The sequence below is a fragment of the Galeopterus variegatus genome, unplaced genomic scaffold (assembly GCF_000696425.1).
Source record: "Galeopterus variegatus unplaced genomic scaffold, G_variegatus-3.0.2 Scaffold2924, whole genome shotgun sequence".
Lineage (NCBI taxonomy): Eukaryota > Metazoa > Chordata > Mammalia > Dermoptera > Cynocephalidae > Galeopterus > Galeopterus variegatus.
This window is the reverse complement of record NW_007729035.1, coordinates 298901-315272: the sequence shown is the minus strand read 5'-3', so window position 1 is coordinate 315272 and position 16372 is coordinate 298901. Positions and strand designations below refer to the sequence as shown.

General features: G+C 35.8%; 1 protein-coding gene across 1 annotated transcript in view; it reads left to right on the top strand.

Annotated features, from left to right (window-relative positions):
- NECAB1 (N-terminal EF-hand calcium binding protein 1) overlaps positions 1–16372 on the top strand; it is a 189890-nt gene that overhangs the window by 93947 nt on the left and 79571 nt on the right. The window contains exon 5 of the mRNA XM_008583474.1: positions 1786–1883. Within this exon, the coding sequence (XP_008581696.1) occupies positions 1786–1883 (98 nt within the window). The remainder of the gene's footprint in view (positions 1–1785; positions 1884–16372) is intronic.

The following is a 16372-nucleotide window of genomic DNA, read 5'->3' as shown; positions in this document are numbered from 1 at the left end:
CAACCCCAAAAATATGTATAATCAATTTTGATTCAATAAATAGATTTAAAAATAATAATAATAAAAAAAACTCCTATTACAATTTTCTTTGAGGCTTTGTATATATTAAAACAAAAATGTTCTGACTTTTTTGCATTTTTCTTCGCAATTTTTGCTTGTTTCATCCTAGTAAGGACTCAATTCTGAAGTTTATTTTTTTCCAACTTATCAAAAAATAAAACTCCTATTACAATTTTCTTTGAGGCTTTGTATATATTAAAACAAAAATGTTCTGACTTTTTTGCATTTTTCTTCGCACTTTTTGCTTGTTTCATCCTAGTAAGGACTCAATTCTGAAGTTTATTTTTTTCCAACTTATCAGTATCATACAGCCACATTCACTACTTGCTGGTTCATGAAGAGCGTTGTCCACAGGGAGTCTGTTTATTACAAATTATTGCACAGACTAGGTCAGATATCTTTGTCAACCCTATCAGAAAATTACTGTCATAACCAAGAATTAAAATATTATTTTGGAGCAAGTATTTAAAGAGCATCTACTTTATTTATCTTCCACCTAGTTCCTTCCTAAAAGAATCTTTGTAAGAGATGATTTGCACCGCACTGTTTTTAAGGAATGCATAATCAGGAATGTGTTTTGCTTTTTGTCAAAAGTACGTTTGGTTTTAACCCATGTGTGCACAGACTGTATTTTGACAACCATGATCTAGAATTGATTTATTGCTTACTTGTGTTTTCTTTCTTGGAAGAAGTCTGTACATTGACTAGTAAGTCAGTCAGTGGCACTTTCCATTTGCTATTAATATGAATGTCAACAAATAATTCCATCTGGAGTAATAAATAAGTTAGTCAAGGCAGTTTCCCTCAAACATGCTGAAATGTGTCACTATGATCTTAAGTGGCTCAAATGTGATTATGTTTATCATTTTCACTTAATTTCACAAATACTTATGGCACAATAGAGACAGTAATAAGCTATATTTATTTATAGTTCATCCAAAGATGAAGTCACAGGACTAGTGGGGGCTCTTAAATTTCTAGGCCCTGAAAGTTCTACGTCTCTTTAACATATGAATTTCTGTTAGGTTAGATCTCTCTAATTTTAGAAATATGTAGATTTTTATAAGTAAATATAAGATTTTTCATTTATTTCTATTATATTTTAATCAATTAAACTAGTTTGGGATCAGTCCATGTTCTGTACTTGTCATTTTAATCATAATATCCAATATATTATCTTTTTCTAGCAGCTGAAAAATGTGATAAACATGACTTTTGCTCTGCCCAAATTGTTGGCAAAAATGAAATCATGACAGGAGCAGTTGCTGGATGGTGCTGCAGGAGACCTACCTTGTGTTTTGCAGCATCACTGATTCTTAGCCTTGAAGACAGCTTTCCTTCCTTAAATGTTCCCCAGAAGAAACAATAAACTGTAGCTTAATTTTTTCTAACATTACCATCTTAGTGAGATCTATAATAATATGCTGTCGAAAACAATTTTTTTTATTGAACAGCCTTGTCAGTAGGTCTAGATTCATTTTTTTCCTATTTTGTAGAAAAGAACATTTTTTTCAGGGATAATGGTAACCATCCAGATTTGTTTAATAAAATGAGTATATTAGCAACTTACTTAGTCTCATTTGAAAACCTTCCAGTTTTCATTTATGGCTGCCATTTTATTTCTCTTACTCATTTATTAGGTAAATTATCAGGGGTTTTTTTTTGTGTTGTTTTATGATTACCTAAACTTAAACATATGTCTATTTTAATATTTTTACTTTTCAGAATATTTTTCTCAGCACTTGGGCGAGTATGAGAATGTACTAGCAGCACTTGAAGATCTAAATCTTTCCATCCTGAAGGCAATGGGCAAAACAAAGAAAGTAAGCAAATGTTGATGTTTATTTTCTATAAAAATCTCTTTTTTGAGAAATATTTTTCTTGAAAATCATACCTTTTTCCTAATGTATGAAAAAGTATAAATTCTTTTTTATCACTGATCATTTATTTTTCTTGATATTAAATGACCTATTTTGTGAATTCATAATACAATTACAGACACTATGTGCCAGAGACTGTGCTTTGTGCTGAGGATAAAAAGAGTCAATAAGCTGCTTGAACAGCTCTTAGTCTGTCGAAGACACAAGTGTATAATTAAGCAATTGCAATATAGCGTGAAAGAGAGAAGCACAAGATGGGAAACCTAATTCATGCTGAAGAAGATGACATCTGAGCACTGGGAGACAAAGGAAGGAGTTACAGCTAAACAAAGAGGGCTAGACCCAGGAAACAGTATATGCAGAGGCTCTATGCCAGGAGGGGCACAGGCACTTCAGGAAATGAAGATGGACAGTGATGATGAAGTATAGGAAATCAAAGAGGGGCATGATGGGGGCAGGGAGCACACCTTTCAAGACGTCAGCAAAGCTAAGAATTTAGGCCTGTATCCTCACCGCAAATAAATCAGCGATTATATTAAGGAGAGATATGAAAACTCATGCTGTCCTTCAAAAAGCCATACAAGAATTAGCTTGGGATTGGGGTGGAGAAAATGGGGGGCAGGAATCAGGAAGGCGAGTAGGGAGGCTAGCTGATAGAGGACTGGAGACATTTAACTACCTGGCCTGCAATGGGGAAAGCAAAAAACCACCAGCTTAGCTGATAGAAAGACCCAGGAATTGGTGGCACCAGTTGTCACCAGGAGAGGAGGGTAATGGTCGAGCTAAAATAGGTGACCTGTTGGAAAACTGTGTGAGAAATTAGAACCCCAGGTCTCCTGCTCTACTCTAGTCAGCTGAGCAGCTGCCTCTTAACTAACCAGACAGGAAACAGATTTGTTTCTGAAAAGGGTAAAAGAGAAGAAGTTCTCTGCCCTGGGGAGGGATGAAGTAAAAGTTTACATAGTAAATAAAAAGGGCTCCAGCTCTCTTCTCTTACTAAACTCCCAGAGCTTTGGCAATTAGGTTTTATTCCTCTCATTTTATTAAATTAATGTATTTTTTCTTAATTGATACATAATAATTGTATATATTTATGGGGTACATTGTGATATTTGGGTACATGTGTACAATGCACAATGATCAAATCACGGTAACTAGCATATCCAATCACCTCAAACGTTTGTCATGTCTTTGCGTTGTGAACATTCAAAATCCTCTCTACCAGCTATTTGAAATTATGCAATACATTGTTATTAACTGTAGTCTTCCTACAGTGCTATAGAGAACTAGAACTTATTCTTTCTATTTAGCTGCAATTCCAGACAGGAAGAGTCTACTGTGAGAAATCTAAACAGTACAAAGGGAAGGACCTAAAGATTTTCCAATGATAGAACCGGGCCAGATCTCCCTCTCTTCCCTCAAATACTAATCGGCTTGTTTCTAGCCTACCCATACTTAATATGCACAGTCAGCCAAGAGTTGTCACACAGGAAGGGCCGAGGCCAAAACAAACAGACAAAAAAACAAAGGAGGAAGGGACGGAGGGAGAAATGAAGGAAGGAAGAAAATAAGAGAAGAATTAACAGGGAATTATGCAGGTATGTAAAAACCGAGGCCAAAACAAACAGACAAAAAAACAAAGGAGGAAGGGACGGAGGGAAAAATGAAGGAAGGAAGAAAATAAGAGAAGAATTAACAGGGAATTATGCAGGTATGTAAAAACTTCAAACATACTATCCTTCACCTCCTTGGAGAGATAAGAGAAGATGTGGCATCCGTAGAGCAAGAATAGGATGACAAATGGTGGAAACCAGAGAACAAGAAAAAGCTCTTCAAAATTAAAACAGAGCAGGAATAAAGACTCAATAGAATTTGGAAAACAAGTTTAGAAAGTCTCCAAAAAAATCAAGTAAAACAGCAAATATAAGAAAATTGGAGCATCGGCCTAGGATGTCCTATATCCAAATAACAAATTCCAGAAAAAGGATGTCCTATATCCAAATAACAAATTCCAGAAAAAGGATGTCCTATATCCAAATAACAAATTCCAGAAAAAGGATGTCCTATATCCAAATAACAAATTCCAGAAAAAGGATGTCCTATATCCAAATAACAAATTCCAGAAAAAGGATGTCCTATATCCAAATAACAAATTCCAGAAAAAGGATGTCCTATATCCAAATAACAAATTCCAGAAAAAGGATGTCCTATATCCAAATAACAAATTCCAGAAAAAGGATGTCCTATATCCAAATAACAAATTCCAGAAAAAGGATGTCCTATATCCAAATAACAAATTCCAGAAAAAGGATGTCCTATATCCAAATAACAAATTCCAGAAAAAGGATGTCCTATATCCAAATAACAAATTCCAGAAAAAGGATGTCCTATATCCAAATAACAAATTCCAGAAAAAAAGAACAGAGAAAACAGAAAAACATGGGATTAGAATACATTTCTCTCGTCCTCTTCAGGGGTATTTGGAAACTGCATAACAACTTTGTCCCTTGGGAATTTCCTTCTAAAAATGGTCATTTTAAAAATTTCTGCTTGGTGTGGCTGGTTTCTTCTCATTCTTTTGGTCTCATATTAAATACCATGGCCTCAAAAAGGTCTTCTCTGACCAATCTATCTAAGAAAGGTCGTCTCTGTTAAAGTATTTCACTCATTTCTTGCTGGCAATGATCACAATGGGTAACTATGTAATTTTTTATTTTTGCTGTTATTTGTTGTCTTTAAGTAGGGAGAAATACTGTGTTTTTTGCTCACCTTGTATACTCTGAACCTAGTACAGGACCTGACAATTAAAATGTGCTAAAAAAAATTATCAATGGATTAAATAAATTGATTGATTATATGAACATTTATACAACTCTAAGAGCTAAATACTTTTACTCCTAAAAGAAAAATTGCAAAAATTTACACTAAAATCATGTTCTGTTCCTTATATTGATACAATGAGGCTGAGTGGGATTTAAATTGAGGTCAACCTGTTATTTTGGTCTCTTAAGTTACGAAATCTTTTTCTTGACATGGGACCTCTAAAATGCATTTGATTCATGTCATCATACTGCTTAATCAAGAAAAACATGTGTCTTTGATTTAAAATAAAAAAGGAGAAAGAAAGAAAAAAAAGAAATGGTCAAAAATAAAATTAGAAAAGGTCCCTTTGTGTTAACTCAAAGATGAGTGAAATGCAGGATTTTTGACATTTTTCAAGCCACTGTTGAACTGACATCTTCTCCATACTGTCTAGCACAATGAACCCTTCTGAGTGAGAAATCCAGCATTTCTTTTTGAGAATCTCTCTATATTTTTACCCAGATGAAAAGTCCTGTCTCCGTAGGAAGGGCTGATTGTTCTAGGCTTTTATGAAAAATGAAATACAAGCCATTTGTGGTCTGCCTTGACGGGCAGTACATCTGTTTGCTGTGTCACAGAATAGATAAAATGGATTTTACCTGCCTAACTTGAACTTCAGGAGGTGACTCAGACCAGATATAGGCTGGCATTAGTTTTCCTTTCTCCTCCTTCTCCCTTAACCCCAGACTTTTGACAGATCCTCAAGGGCTACGTGGATAATTTTACTTTGCTCATTTTTCTGGAACAAAACACCACAGGTCAAATTCCAAATGGACATTTGAGAGCCCTGAAGGTAGCTAAAACCAGAACTCTCGGTCTGAGTTTGGAATTGCACTAGGTTTGTCAACTAGTTTTTCTTCTTTCTACAGAGTGATTGATAAGTTAACTCACATCATCAGTATGTGGATGAACTTGTAATTTCAGAGCAAATGTAGAATTCTGATGCTAAAGCTAAAATTTATCATGTGCTATGTTATGTAAACATAAATGGGATTCCCTGCTTATTGGTGAGGCTTAGGGAGATTATCATAAACTAAAGTGTGGAATGGTATTCTTAATTGTCTAGGGTTTCATAGTTACCTTTACTAAGTGTAGCAATGAATATTTCCAAAATTAAAATGTATATATATATATTTTTTTCTTCCCTCTTCTCAACGTTGTTTTTCAAACAAGCACACCCTAAAATACATTTTCAGTGATTTTAAGAATAAAAGACTTGGGTCCTAGTATACTGGGCCTCTGTCTCTTCCTTGCCTTTCACATCTGTCTTTTGGATCCATGTTGTTTCTCTCTCTAGCATCAATTGACTCCTTCTTCTCAGTCTTTCCATATCTCCCTTGCCTTTCACATCTGTCTTTGGGATCCATGTTGTTTCTCTCTCTAGCATCAATTGACTCCTTCTTCTCAGTCTTTCCATATCTCCTCTATCCCTAGTTTTTTATATACAGCATCTGGGCCTCCCAGGGCTACATATTCTTTTCACTAAAGACCACAGTCTTTTCCTTTATGAGTCTTATTATAATAAAGAAGATGCAATAGCAATAGGTCACAGAATTTCTATATAAAGAAAACATCATTAATTGCTCTAATTTTAAGTAGGATTTATCATTAAAATGTCCCCTTGTTTCAGGCAAAATATCAGAGCTGAAATGATACCATGTGTGGAATAGTGAAATATGTCTTTGGCTTCATTATAGTTTCACTGTAATCCTTTAAATGTTCATTCAAAATAAAATGGAAAAAATGCTCTTGGACTTCAGAGCAACCAAGGGAAAACATTTTCCAAACAGCTTATTTGACATCCCATTTATTTAGGGAAGAGAAAGCAGAGACTAGGAGCATGGAAAACAGGAAGAAGTGTCTTGAGGTTGCAAGTTTGGTCTAATAGGAAAGAAACCCTTCATCAGACCGAACATCTAGAATCCTCCTGGCAGCCTTGGCCAGACTGCTCAGCTCCTGGGAAAGGGGAGCTCCAGGCCCATGGAAAGGCTGCTCTGTTAAGTCATGAAGAACATGGCCCTTTCATAAGAGACCCATGTTCTCCTGAAGGACTCTGCAGTACCTGCCAACTCCAAGAATAAGGAATCCTGGGCAGAGGAAGTCACTGCCTCTGATTGGGCAAGGAGGGCACAAAACTGACATGAGAGACCTAACGCTTCTAATTCAGGTGACCATGACTTTGGGGGTAATTTAAAGGGGAGAAGAGACTACTTTGAGGTTACTAATAGGGTTCACACAGTGGTAGGGTGATTAATTCAGGCAAAGATCATCAACAAAGTGATGGCTAGGACGGATATTCCGGGAGGATGGAGGACAGAGCTCATAGTGAAGCCTGGGCAGGCTCAGGACTTGGATTGGCACCTGCCTGCTAAACCACGTCCCTGGTCCTTTCTAACCATTGCTGCTGCCCGGCCAAACTCCTGACAGCTGACCTGACTTCCCTGAGCCAAGTTAAATGACTCTTCTTTCCTGCCAGTGTAGGGCTATGAACAAAATGAGAATGAGAAATAATGGTAAATGCCAACTAATGTTTACATAGTGCCTTGGAGTTTTCAGCTTGCTGTAATATACATTAATTTATCTATTCTTCATATCATCCTAGTCAGGAATGTTAGGGAAATGGTAATATACCCATTTCAAAAATTAGGAAATTGAGTTGTAAAGTGGTTGGTTGATTTGTTGATACCACGATAGTTGTTGATATCACTTTAAACCAAGTGATTCTCAGACAGACAAAAAATTTCTGGTGTAATTTGCCTTTTGTCTGTAAAACAATTGAACTCTTCAGAATTCAGCTGGAGATCAATGAAGGAATGGAGATTTCCAGCTTCTCTGTTAGAGATATTTTCAGTTTGGTTTTAGGCATACAAATAAGCAGATGTTCAGAGCTCAGTGTGATATGTGAAGAACATATGAAAGAAATTATAGATAGAAGCAGATAATAACTAAAGGCTGAAATAATAATTAAATGCCAAAAGCAAAAGATGAATGGCAAATAAGCAAAATTCTAGGCAAGGAAGTTCATACATTTTTAAATATGTACTTAATTGTCATCAGAGAAATAGAGGAAACTTTAATTAGAAAACAAGGAAGTTGCACGCCATGTGAAACAAGTGGTATTTAGCTTTTTATTTACTGGAGTGAAATATGTCTAAAAGAGAAGTTAATACACTTGAGAGCAATAGCAAAAATATCGCCTTCTGAGTCTGGGTGGATTTATTAAAGGTCCTAAAACATCCAAATAGGGGTCTCACTGATTTTTTTCCAAATAGCTGATTTATTATTTCAGTACTATTTTTCCAACAATGTATTCTTTATACACTCAAAATGTCATGTTTACTAATTGCTAAATTCTTATAATGTACTTGGGTTTGTGTCAGAGCTCATTGTCCTGTTGCGCTGGTAAAACTGTCTCTTCTAGTATCATTAACACATTATTTTAATTCCTAAGTACTTAGGTATATTTTGAAGGTCAATCCTGATTATTCTTCTTTCTCAAAGATTCTTTCCCTCTGTTTTGCCATTTTTGCATAAGTTTTATAATTGTTTTTTCCAATTGCAGAGAAAATTTTTGTTGGAATTTTTATTGGATTTTTATTAAATTTGTAAAGTAATTTTGAGAGAATAGTCATCTTTGTGATATTATCCCTTCCTATGCAGGTGCATACATATTTCTCCATTTCGAGCTTCCCTTTGTGTCTCATTAAGTTTATTTTGTGATACTTCATATAGGTTCAAAACATTTCTTGTTAAATCAATGAATAAATATTTTATATGTTTGTTGCTTTTATAAGTGGTCTCCTTTTCCATGTTCTTAACTTAATAGTGGTGGGAAATTGGAAAATGATTGATTCTTATACACGTATTTGGTAACTAGGTTAGCTACTATCTTGAGTAGCTTCTCTGTGACATATCATTTATCTTCCTTTGTTGATATTATAGTTTGAATGTTGAGATCCACTGCCACTGTAAGAACCAACCTATCTCATCTATCTTCCAGAAGAACCACACAATCTGCGTAGTCTTTAACTTCCTGACTCATCTCTCATTTTTCTGATCTGAATATTGAAGCTATACTTGATGCCTATTGTTACATAATGTTTCAAATTCTACTTCAGAGCCACAAGGCAAGAGTAGATTATGACTATGCTTTAAAATATTATATCTTAGAGGAACGAGGTCATTTTCTACAATATCAAATATAGTTTTAAAAAGGTTAAGTGACAAAATACTATAAATATAAGCATGTAAAACATTAGCAGATTCTTTACATAATCAGAAGAGAAAATACACAGAAACAATGAAACAGTGAACTAATAACATGTAAGTAATTGTCAATCCATTGATTTAGGCTATAAATAAACTTGACATTGAAAACAGGGAGGTTAGTGTTCACTGAGTAGTCAGATAAAACTTCAGGGAGGAGGTAAGACTTAAATGGGCCTCAAATAGGTGAAATTTTAATAGAGAAGAGGATAGAAGGGTCTGCATATAATGATCCTTCTTTGACTATTTAAGAAGATAGTTTTGGGAGCTAGTTCTGCCTGAGGCCCTCTTTCATGTCAGAAGAGGCTGTGGTTTAAGGATAGATGGGATCAGGTCATGCTGACTGCAGTTTGTAACATTTTACCTTATTATTATTATTATTATTAATTTTTTTTTTTTTTTTTTTTTTTTTGTGGTTGGCCAAAGGGATTGAATCCTGGACCTTGGTGTTATCAGCACAACTCTCTAACCAACTGAGCTAACCGGCCAGTACTTATCTTATTTATTGTTTCTTGAATGAGTGTATAAATATCAAACAGTGGTCTTGCAAATAATCTTGAGAGGGCTTAAAAAAATAAATAAATAAATTCCTAGAGCTGTGACAGTAAGAAACCCCAGGTGAAGCTCTGCTGTACACCAAAGCCACAGGGGTCCCTTTTAATAATTACTTTTTTTGTAATTGCTTTCTATTTTCAAACAATCCTACCAATCTTCTCAACCCTAGTCCTCCTTCCCCCACCTCAAGCAGAAATAAGATATGGTGAGAAATTATTTTTATTTTGTGTCATGTACCTGTGATTTTGAATGGCTGCTTATTTCCTTCATGGAGATATTTTTTACTTATCTTTCTTAAATGACTAGCTCGAGGACTTATGTACAAATAGATATTGGGAGTTAATTCTCTGCCTAATGAAGTGATGAGTACAAAGTATACTCTTTCATTTAAGCAGAAAATCTGGTTTATTTTGCCCAAGGATACAGTTCTGAACTACAGTTGCCTCAGTGAACTTAGAGCCCTATTTCTGAAGAAGTGATCTTTGAAATGTTACAGCTAGATAAGGGAAAGAGAAATTAATGCAAACATTTATAGGGGGATGTGAAAATCAAATTTGATATGACTCATTTCTTTTGCCTGAACTGGAAAAGTGCAGAAGAAAAGATTAAAAAACTGGTCTGTGTTGTATTTCTCAGATCTGAGAGGCATTGATTATTATCATGTTGAAGTTGTCCTTTTCCTTTGTTGTTTATTGTTGTGAACAAGAAATACTAAGTATAATTTGAGAATTAATTAGTTTTTCCAAAATTCTTTATTTTCAAAATGAGTACATTTAAAAGGATGTACTTTCAAAAAGAAAATGAATGTGTGCAAAAATCTATTATAAGTGCTTCCTGCATGGCCTCAAGACAAGAAAGCTCATGGCCACATGGTGTTGTGTGGTGTCCCCTTTGGAATGATTTATTCAGTGACCTGTCATTTGTGTAATAACAAGTGGAATGTAGTTTTAACATCCCTGCAGTGTTACTTAATGGTCTGGGGTCTCTGGGAAGCTCTCCTAGAGTTTCCTTGGACTTGAACAAACTTCATTTTAAATTTCTGTTATGGGTCATACTCATTTTTCAGGGTTACCCATTGCTCTACAAGTGGCCTGGCTTCTAACAGTATAGGAAGATCTTGTGTACCTAGGTGTCAGAATATTGGCTGTGCATTGTTACTCTGTAAGATTGAATGTCTACCTGGAAGACCTCTTAGCTTTTCTTTTTGAGCCAAAATAATTAATAATAATAATAATAATATAGCTAACATTTATTGAGCACAATACTAAACCCTTTTATTTTAGTATCATATTTTATCCTAATCTTTTTTTAGGTAGATTCTGTGATTATCCCCGTAAATGTATGAACAAATGGAGGCAAAAAAGTTAGAAAACTTACTCAAGGTCACACAGCTAAGATGTGGACAACAATCTCAAATTGATGCCCTGTGAATTGCTTTCTGGCATTTCTTGGCTTGATTTCTAGTCAATTTCTTGAAAAGATGACAAAAATCATGGCTGGGTAGACAGAAAAGAGAAAATATTTTAGGACTTGTTATTGTAATAGTTAACCTCCTGTTGTGTAACAAATTTCTCCAAAACTTAGCAGTTTCAAACAACAAACATATATTATTTCATGCAGTTTCTGAGGGCCAAGAATTAAGGAATGGCTTCACTGGGTGATTCTGACTCGGGCATTGTCATGAGGTTGCAGTTCAAGTTGTGAGTTGAGACTGCAGTCATCTGAAGGGGCTTGAGGAATTGCTTCTAGGCTGACTCATGTGGCTTTTGTCATACTCCAAGAAAATGGAGAGTTGGCCATGTGGCTTCAGTTCCTCATCACGTGGGTCTTTCCATAGGGTTGCTCATATGACATGGCAGCTGGCATTCTTCAGAGAAATGATCATAAAGAGGAAGAGACAGAGAGAGAGAGAAATGAGGAGAAAGTGAGAGCAAGATGAGAGAGAGATTAAGATTATTATATAATTTTGGCAGTAGCATCCCATCATTTCTGCCACATTCTGTTCACTAGAAGCAAGTCAGTAAGTTTAGCCCATACTCAAGGGAGGGGAACTCAACTCCATTTCTGTGTAATGATCTTTAAAACCACCATAGTCGTTCACTTTTAATTTTGTGTGTGTGTGTGTGTGCGTGTGTGTGGTGGAGTGGTGGAAGGAAATCTTTATCTGTTTTTATTTCTCTATTAATATCTGTCCCATTAAAAGAAATCAAACTGATTTTTGAAACTCTGATGTGTGTGGCCATTCCTGTGTTAGTTGATTACTACTAATGCTGAAAGAAAGTGAAAATCAATTATGTTTTATCTTGAGAACTATGCCTCAAGTCACATATACAAATGCATGTGTAATGAAATAGATATCAATAGAGCCAAAACATGCATAACAATATAAAAAGTACATTTTCCTGAGTTTGAGTTAAGTTAATATTGAAGATGGCTGTTCTAAAACAAACTTTTATTTTATTTTTTTCCAATTTTTTTTAATTGAAGCATAATTGATTATACATGCTTGTGGCATACAACGTTGACTATCAGTAGTCATGTACAATGTGTGATGGTCACATCAGGATAGTTCACTTACTCATCATTACAATATGTAATCATTCTTTGTGTCTGTTAACTAATCTCATTAATTTCTCATTAGCCCCCCTCCTTTGCTCTCTCCCCCCTCCTCCTTTCCACCTCTAGTAACCACAGTTCTGTTCTCTCCTTCTAAAAGTTCAGTTTATTATTGTGATTGTTGTTTCTTTCTTTCTCTCATTCTCTTTATTGTTTGTTTATTTATGAATTCAACTGCCAATTATGAGTGAGGATATGCAGTATTTCTAAAGACGTATCTCAAAAGTATCAGCTTTCAAAGGGTTTCCAGTTTTCTAGTGACTAAAAATCCATGTTTCTGAAGGACAACTTGGCACAGTCACTGTTCAGCAGAAATGCCACGCTAGGAAGTGGAAAGATGTCTGAAGTTTTGCAGCTCAGTGCTTTGCAAAGTCTCACCATAGAGCAGAATGTTTGGCACAGTCACTGTTCAGCAGAAATGCCACGCTAGGAATTGGAAAGATGTCTGAAGTTTTGCAGCTCAGTGCTTTGCAAAGTCTCACCATAGAGCAGAATGGACACTGTAGGATTTCCTGAGATGTAAAGTTTTATGTAGATTTGATAGGAATGGTTCAAAGAATGTGTGGTAAGAATAGAAAATTGGAAAGCGTCACTTTGTCCAACTAATCTGGAAAGTCATCATGGAGTAAATGGCACTTAAGCTCAACCTCAGAGAATGAAGGGAAGGTCTATGGGCAAAGATTGCTGGGATGCTGTGGCAATAGAAGTCACTTTAAGGAAAAGAAGGAACAGAAGCAAAAGTGTGAGAAACACAACGCGTTTTCGTGGAAATGTGGAGAATGCACCGTGTTTGAAGCATGAAGTGATTTTGGATGCTTGCGAGTGTTCAGCCTGAAAGGCAAATTGGCTGGGAAATTTAGCTTCATCATTTAGCAGTGGAGGGACACTGAATAGAGGAAATAGAGTTGGCCACATGGGGGTCAGGTAGAAGAGCTTTTACTTTTCTCATATGTACTTACTTGTTTCTTAGCTGTCACGTCTAAAATGAGGATAATTTTATTTCAGTCACAATATTAACCTTTATTCTCTGAAAGAAAAGCTATTGTGTTTCTTATGCCATCTTGTGTATATTTATGTGTATGATTCTAGATATTTTTTATGAATTCTAGAAAGTTTTTTACTGTTTTCAACAAGTATTACTTATTACCACCTAAAGACAGTATAGTAGAACTAAGAATTTTTCTGATTTTAAAAAATGTCATTCTTGATCTGATTTGGTTTTTTTTGTCAGCAGTCACAGAATGAATTAAGAAACACAAAGCCAAGGTTGCCAGTATGAGTGTTTTCCTATTCCAGTATATTTTTACACGATCCAAACATAGTGGGTAAAGGCCACAAATTTGGGGCTCACAAAAACAAGCAAAACAGCAATTATGCAAAATGACCAGAAAATGTTTATGAAAGGATTTTGTTTTTTATTTTCTCAGGAACATCAAAATATATAGTTCTTTCTTTGTCACATGGTTGTGTAGCTTTTCTGTATTACTCTGAATGAAATGAAATTGAGGTGGGTGAGGGGTTAACTCACCAGTATTATCTCTATGGTGGGAGAGAAATGTGCCTGACTTACCTTATGACTCAGCCAAATATGAGCAATAATAACTATCTAATTAAAATAAACATTTGATAGCATCTTGATTTCTTTTTTAAAAACTTTAGATTACTAAATTCATACCTATCAATTTTTTGTAATATATACAATATTTAAAATGATATTATAACAATAAAGAAATATTTTAAATGAAAAAGAAGTTACCCATAGAACTATTACCCAAATAAAGGGGCCACTTTCATGTTTGTATCCCTTCAAATCCCTGGTGCATTCCCCTCTTTCCTTTATCCCCTGTTTTTGGATCAATCACCCAATCCTAATGCTTTCATCTCTTTAAAACTGCTCAAATCCATCTTCTTCTCTCTCAACCCACTGTCTGGGCCATGGTAGGTAGAGCCACTATGACTCTTACTGGGATTCCTTGCCACAGACATCTAATTCGTTATTTTGCTTCCAGTGTTGTCTGCAGACCATACTCCGCACTGCGGGATGAGAAACCTTTCCAAAAAAATAACACATTACCTCATCTGCCTAAAACCTTACAATGGCTCCCTATTGCCCTCAGGAAAAAGTACAGACTCGTAGCTCAGAGCACATAAACACACCAAAATCTAAGCCCTCCCTGCACATCTGGTACCCCTGCCCATCTCTCTAGTCCCACCTCTTGCCAATCCTTATGAAGTAGTTTTAGCCCAGCCACACTCAGCCATTTCCAATTCTCTGAGTTCCCCATGGTCTCTCTCTCCCAACTGGACCTTGCCATGTGGTGGTCCTTCTTTGTGGATGACCTTCGTCTGCCCTCCCCAGGTCCTTCCTCAGGGCCCCAGTTATCCACTTGATCTTCATCTGGCTGGTCCTGTAATATTCCTGGTGATATACTCATTTTTGGTATCTCCTTTCACTTTTTACTTGTCTTTTACCCCAGCAGTGTCTTATATCTCATTGTATCACCAACTACTGCTAGGGCTAGCTACAGCAATCAGGAAATTAAAAAAAAAAAAAACATATTGGCTCCCAGGAGAACTGAAGACATGCTGCAGATCACTGCTCAACAAATACTGCTAGGGCTAGCTACAGCAATCAGGAAATTAAAAAAAAAAAAAAAAAACATATTGGCTCCCAGGAGAACTGAAGACATGCTGCAGATCACTGCTCATCTTGAATCAGTTGGAAGGGAAGAGGGGCTCGGAGACCACAATCCAATTCTGGACAGGTTGGAGAGCTAAGGTGGGTGTTCTTTCTAAGGAACTAGGGAGAAGGTGGGAAGGAGGCAGATTCACAGAACTGTCACCCAAGACTGTTTCTAAAATTTATAATGTTTGCTTGTCCAGAGCAATACTCTTCCTGAATTCACCAACTGTTGGGGGGAAAACTGCCAATCTCCAACCCGCCTGGATTCTGCTAGTGCCAGAGGCAGTGAGATGCCTTGCAAGGGTCCAGATTCATTTTGCGGCCAGTTGGGGAGGTCTGGGAAAAAGAAAGGAATTTGCAGTTTTAATCATAGCACTCATACAATTTTGTATTTTGTAAAGAATGCTATTAAAAAAATTATAGGTCAGCATCAAGTTTTCCTGTGGTTGGATTTTTTTCCTTAGTTCATTATGTTGAACTTAACTTTAAAATGGTTTGACTATGACACATCTTCAGTTCATGATTTTCTGTTCTGACATTTCGAGAGCTGTAACCAAGATTATAATGTGGCAGAACATGGTAGGTGCAGGTGAGTAATATTTTTAGAGTTTCTTGCAAACAGAAGCCTCATTTTCATGCTGCTAATCTAAAGAGCAAAGAGGAGAAAGAGACATATATAGCATAAATATCATGTAAAATGGGTCGATTGATAGCATATTTACTTATATATTCTTAACAGTTCTAAACACTTTTTCTCCCCATAAATATTTTTCAATAATGATGTTGCTAAACAGAGCCCAATTCTCCCATAATATGTAAGGAAATACATGATTCTAGAAAAGAGTGAAATCTACTTTTATTCCTTGTCAATTCTGTCTGTGAGTTCTGCATAGGTCATTCCTATGCTATAAAATATAGAAAAGTAACCCCACCCCAAACTATTAAATCGGGATATATAAGGTATTGCAGAGATGTCTTTGGAAAGAACAATTTCATACTCAAAACTTGATTTGAATTCTAGCTCTACTACTTGGTAGAAAATGTCCAAGTTAACCTCTTTGCCTCCATTTCTTCCTTTGTCACATGTGAATAACAGTACTTTCTTCCCAAGGATGTTGGGAGAATAAAATGAGATAATGCATGTAGGAGGCTTATCACTGCATTTGCCCCATGAGAGGGAGTTAAGAGAGACTAGCTGCCTTTTTATCTGCAGGGTGATTTCCAAGATTCAGACTTTGTTATTGGAAATAATTGTCAAATAGGTGGCTTGGTGCTTTATACAGATATGATGGATCATTTCTTAGAACAACAAAACATTTTGTTTCTACAAGGTAGAGGAGAAAATTCAACAGAGCAGTTAATTAATAATCTAGATAAAAGTTTGGAAGGTTGATCCTCCAGAGAAAAAAATCAAGTTTGAGTCAGAAGTGCACCATCCTGATTTTTTTTT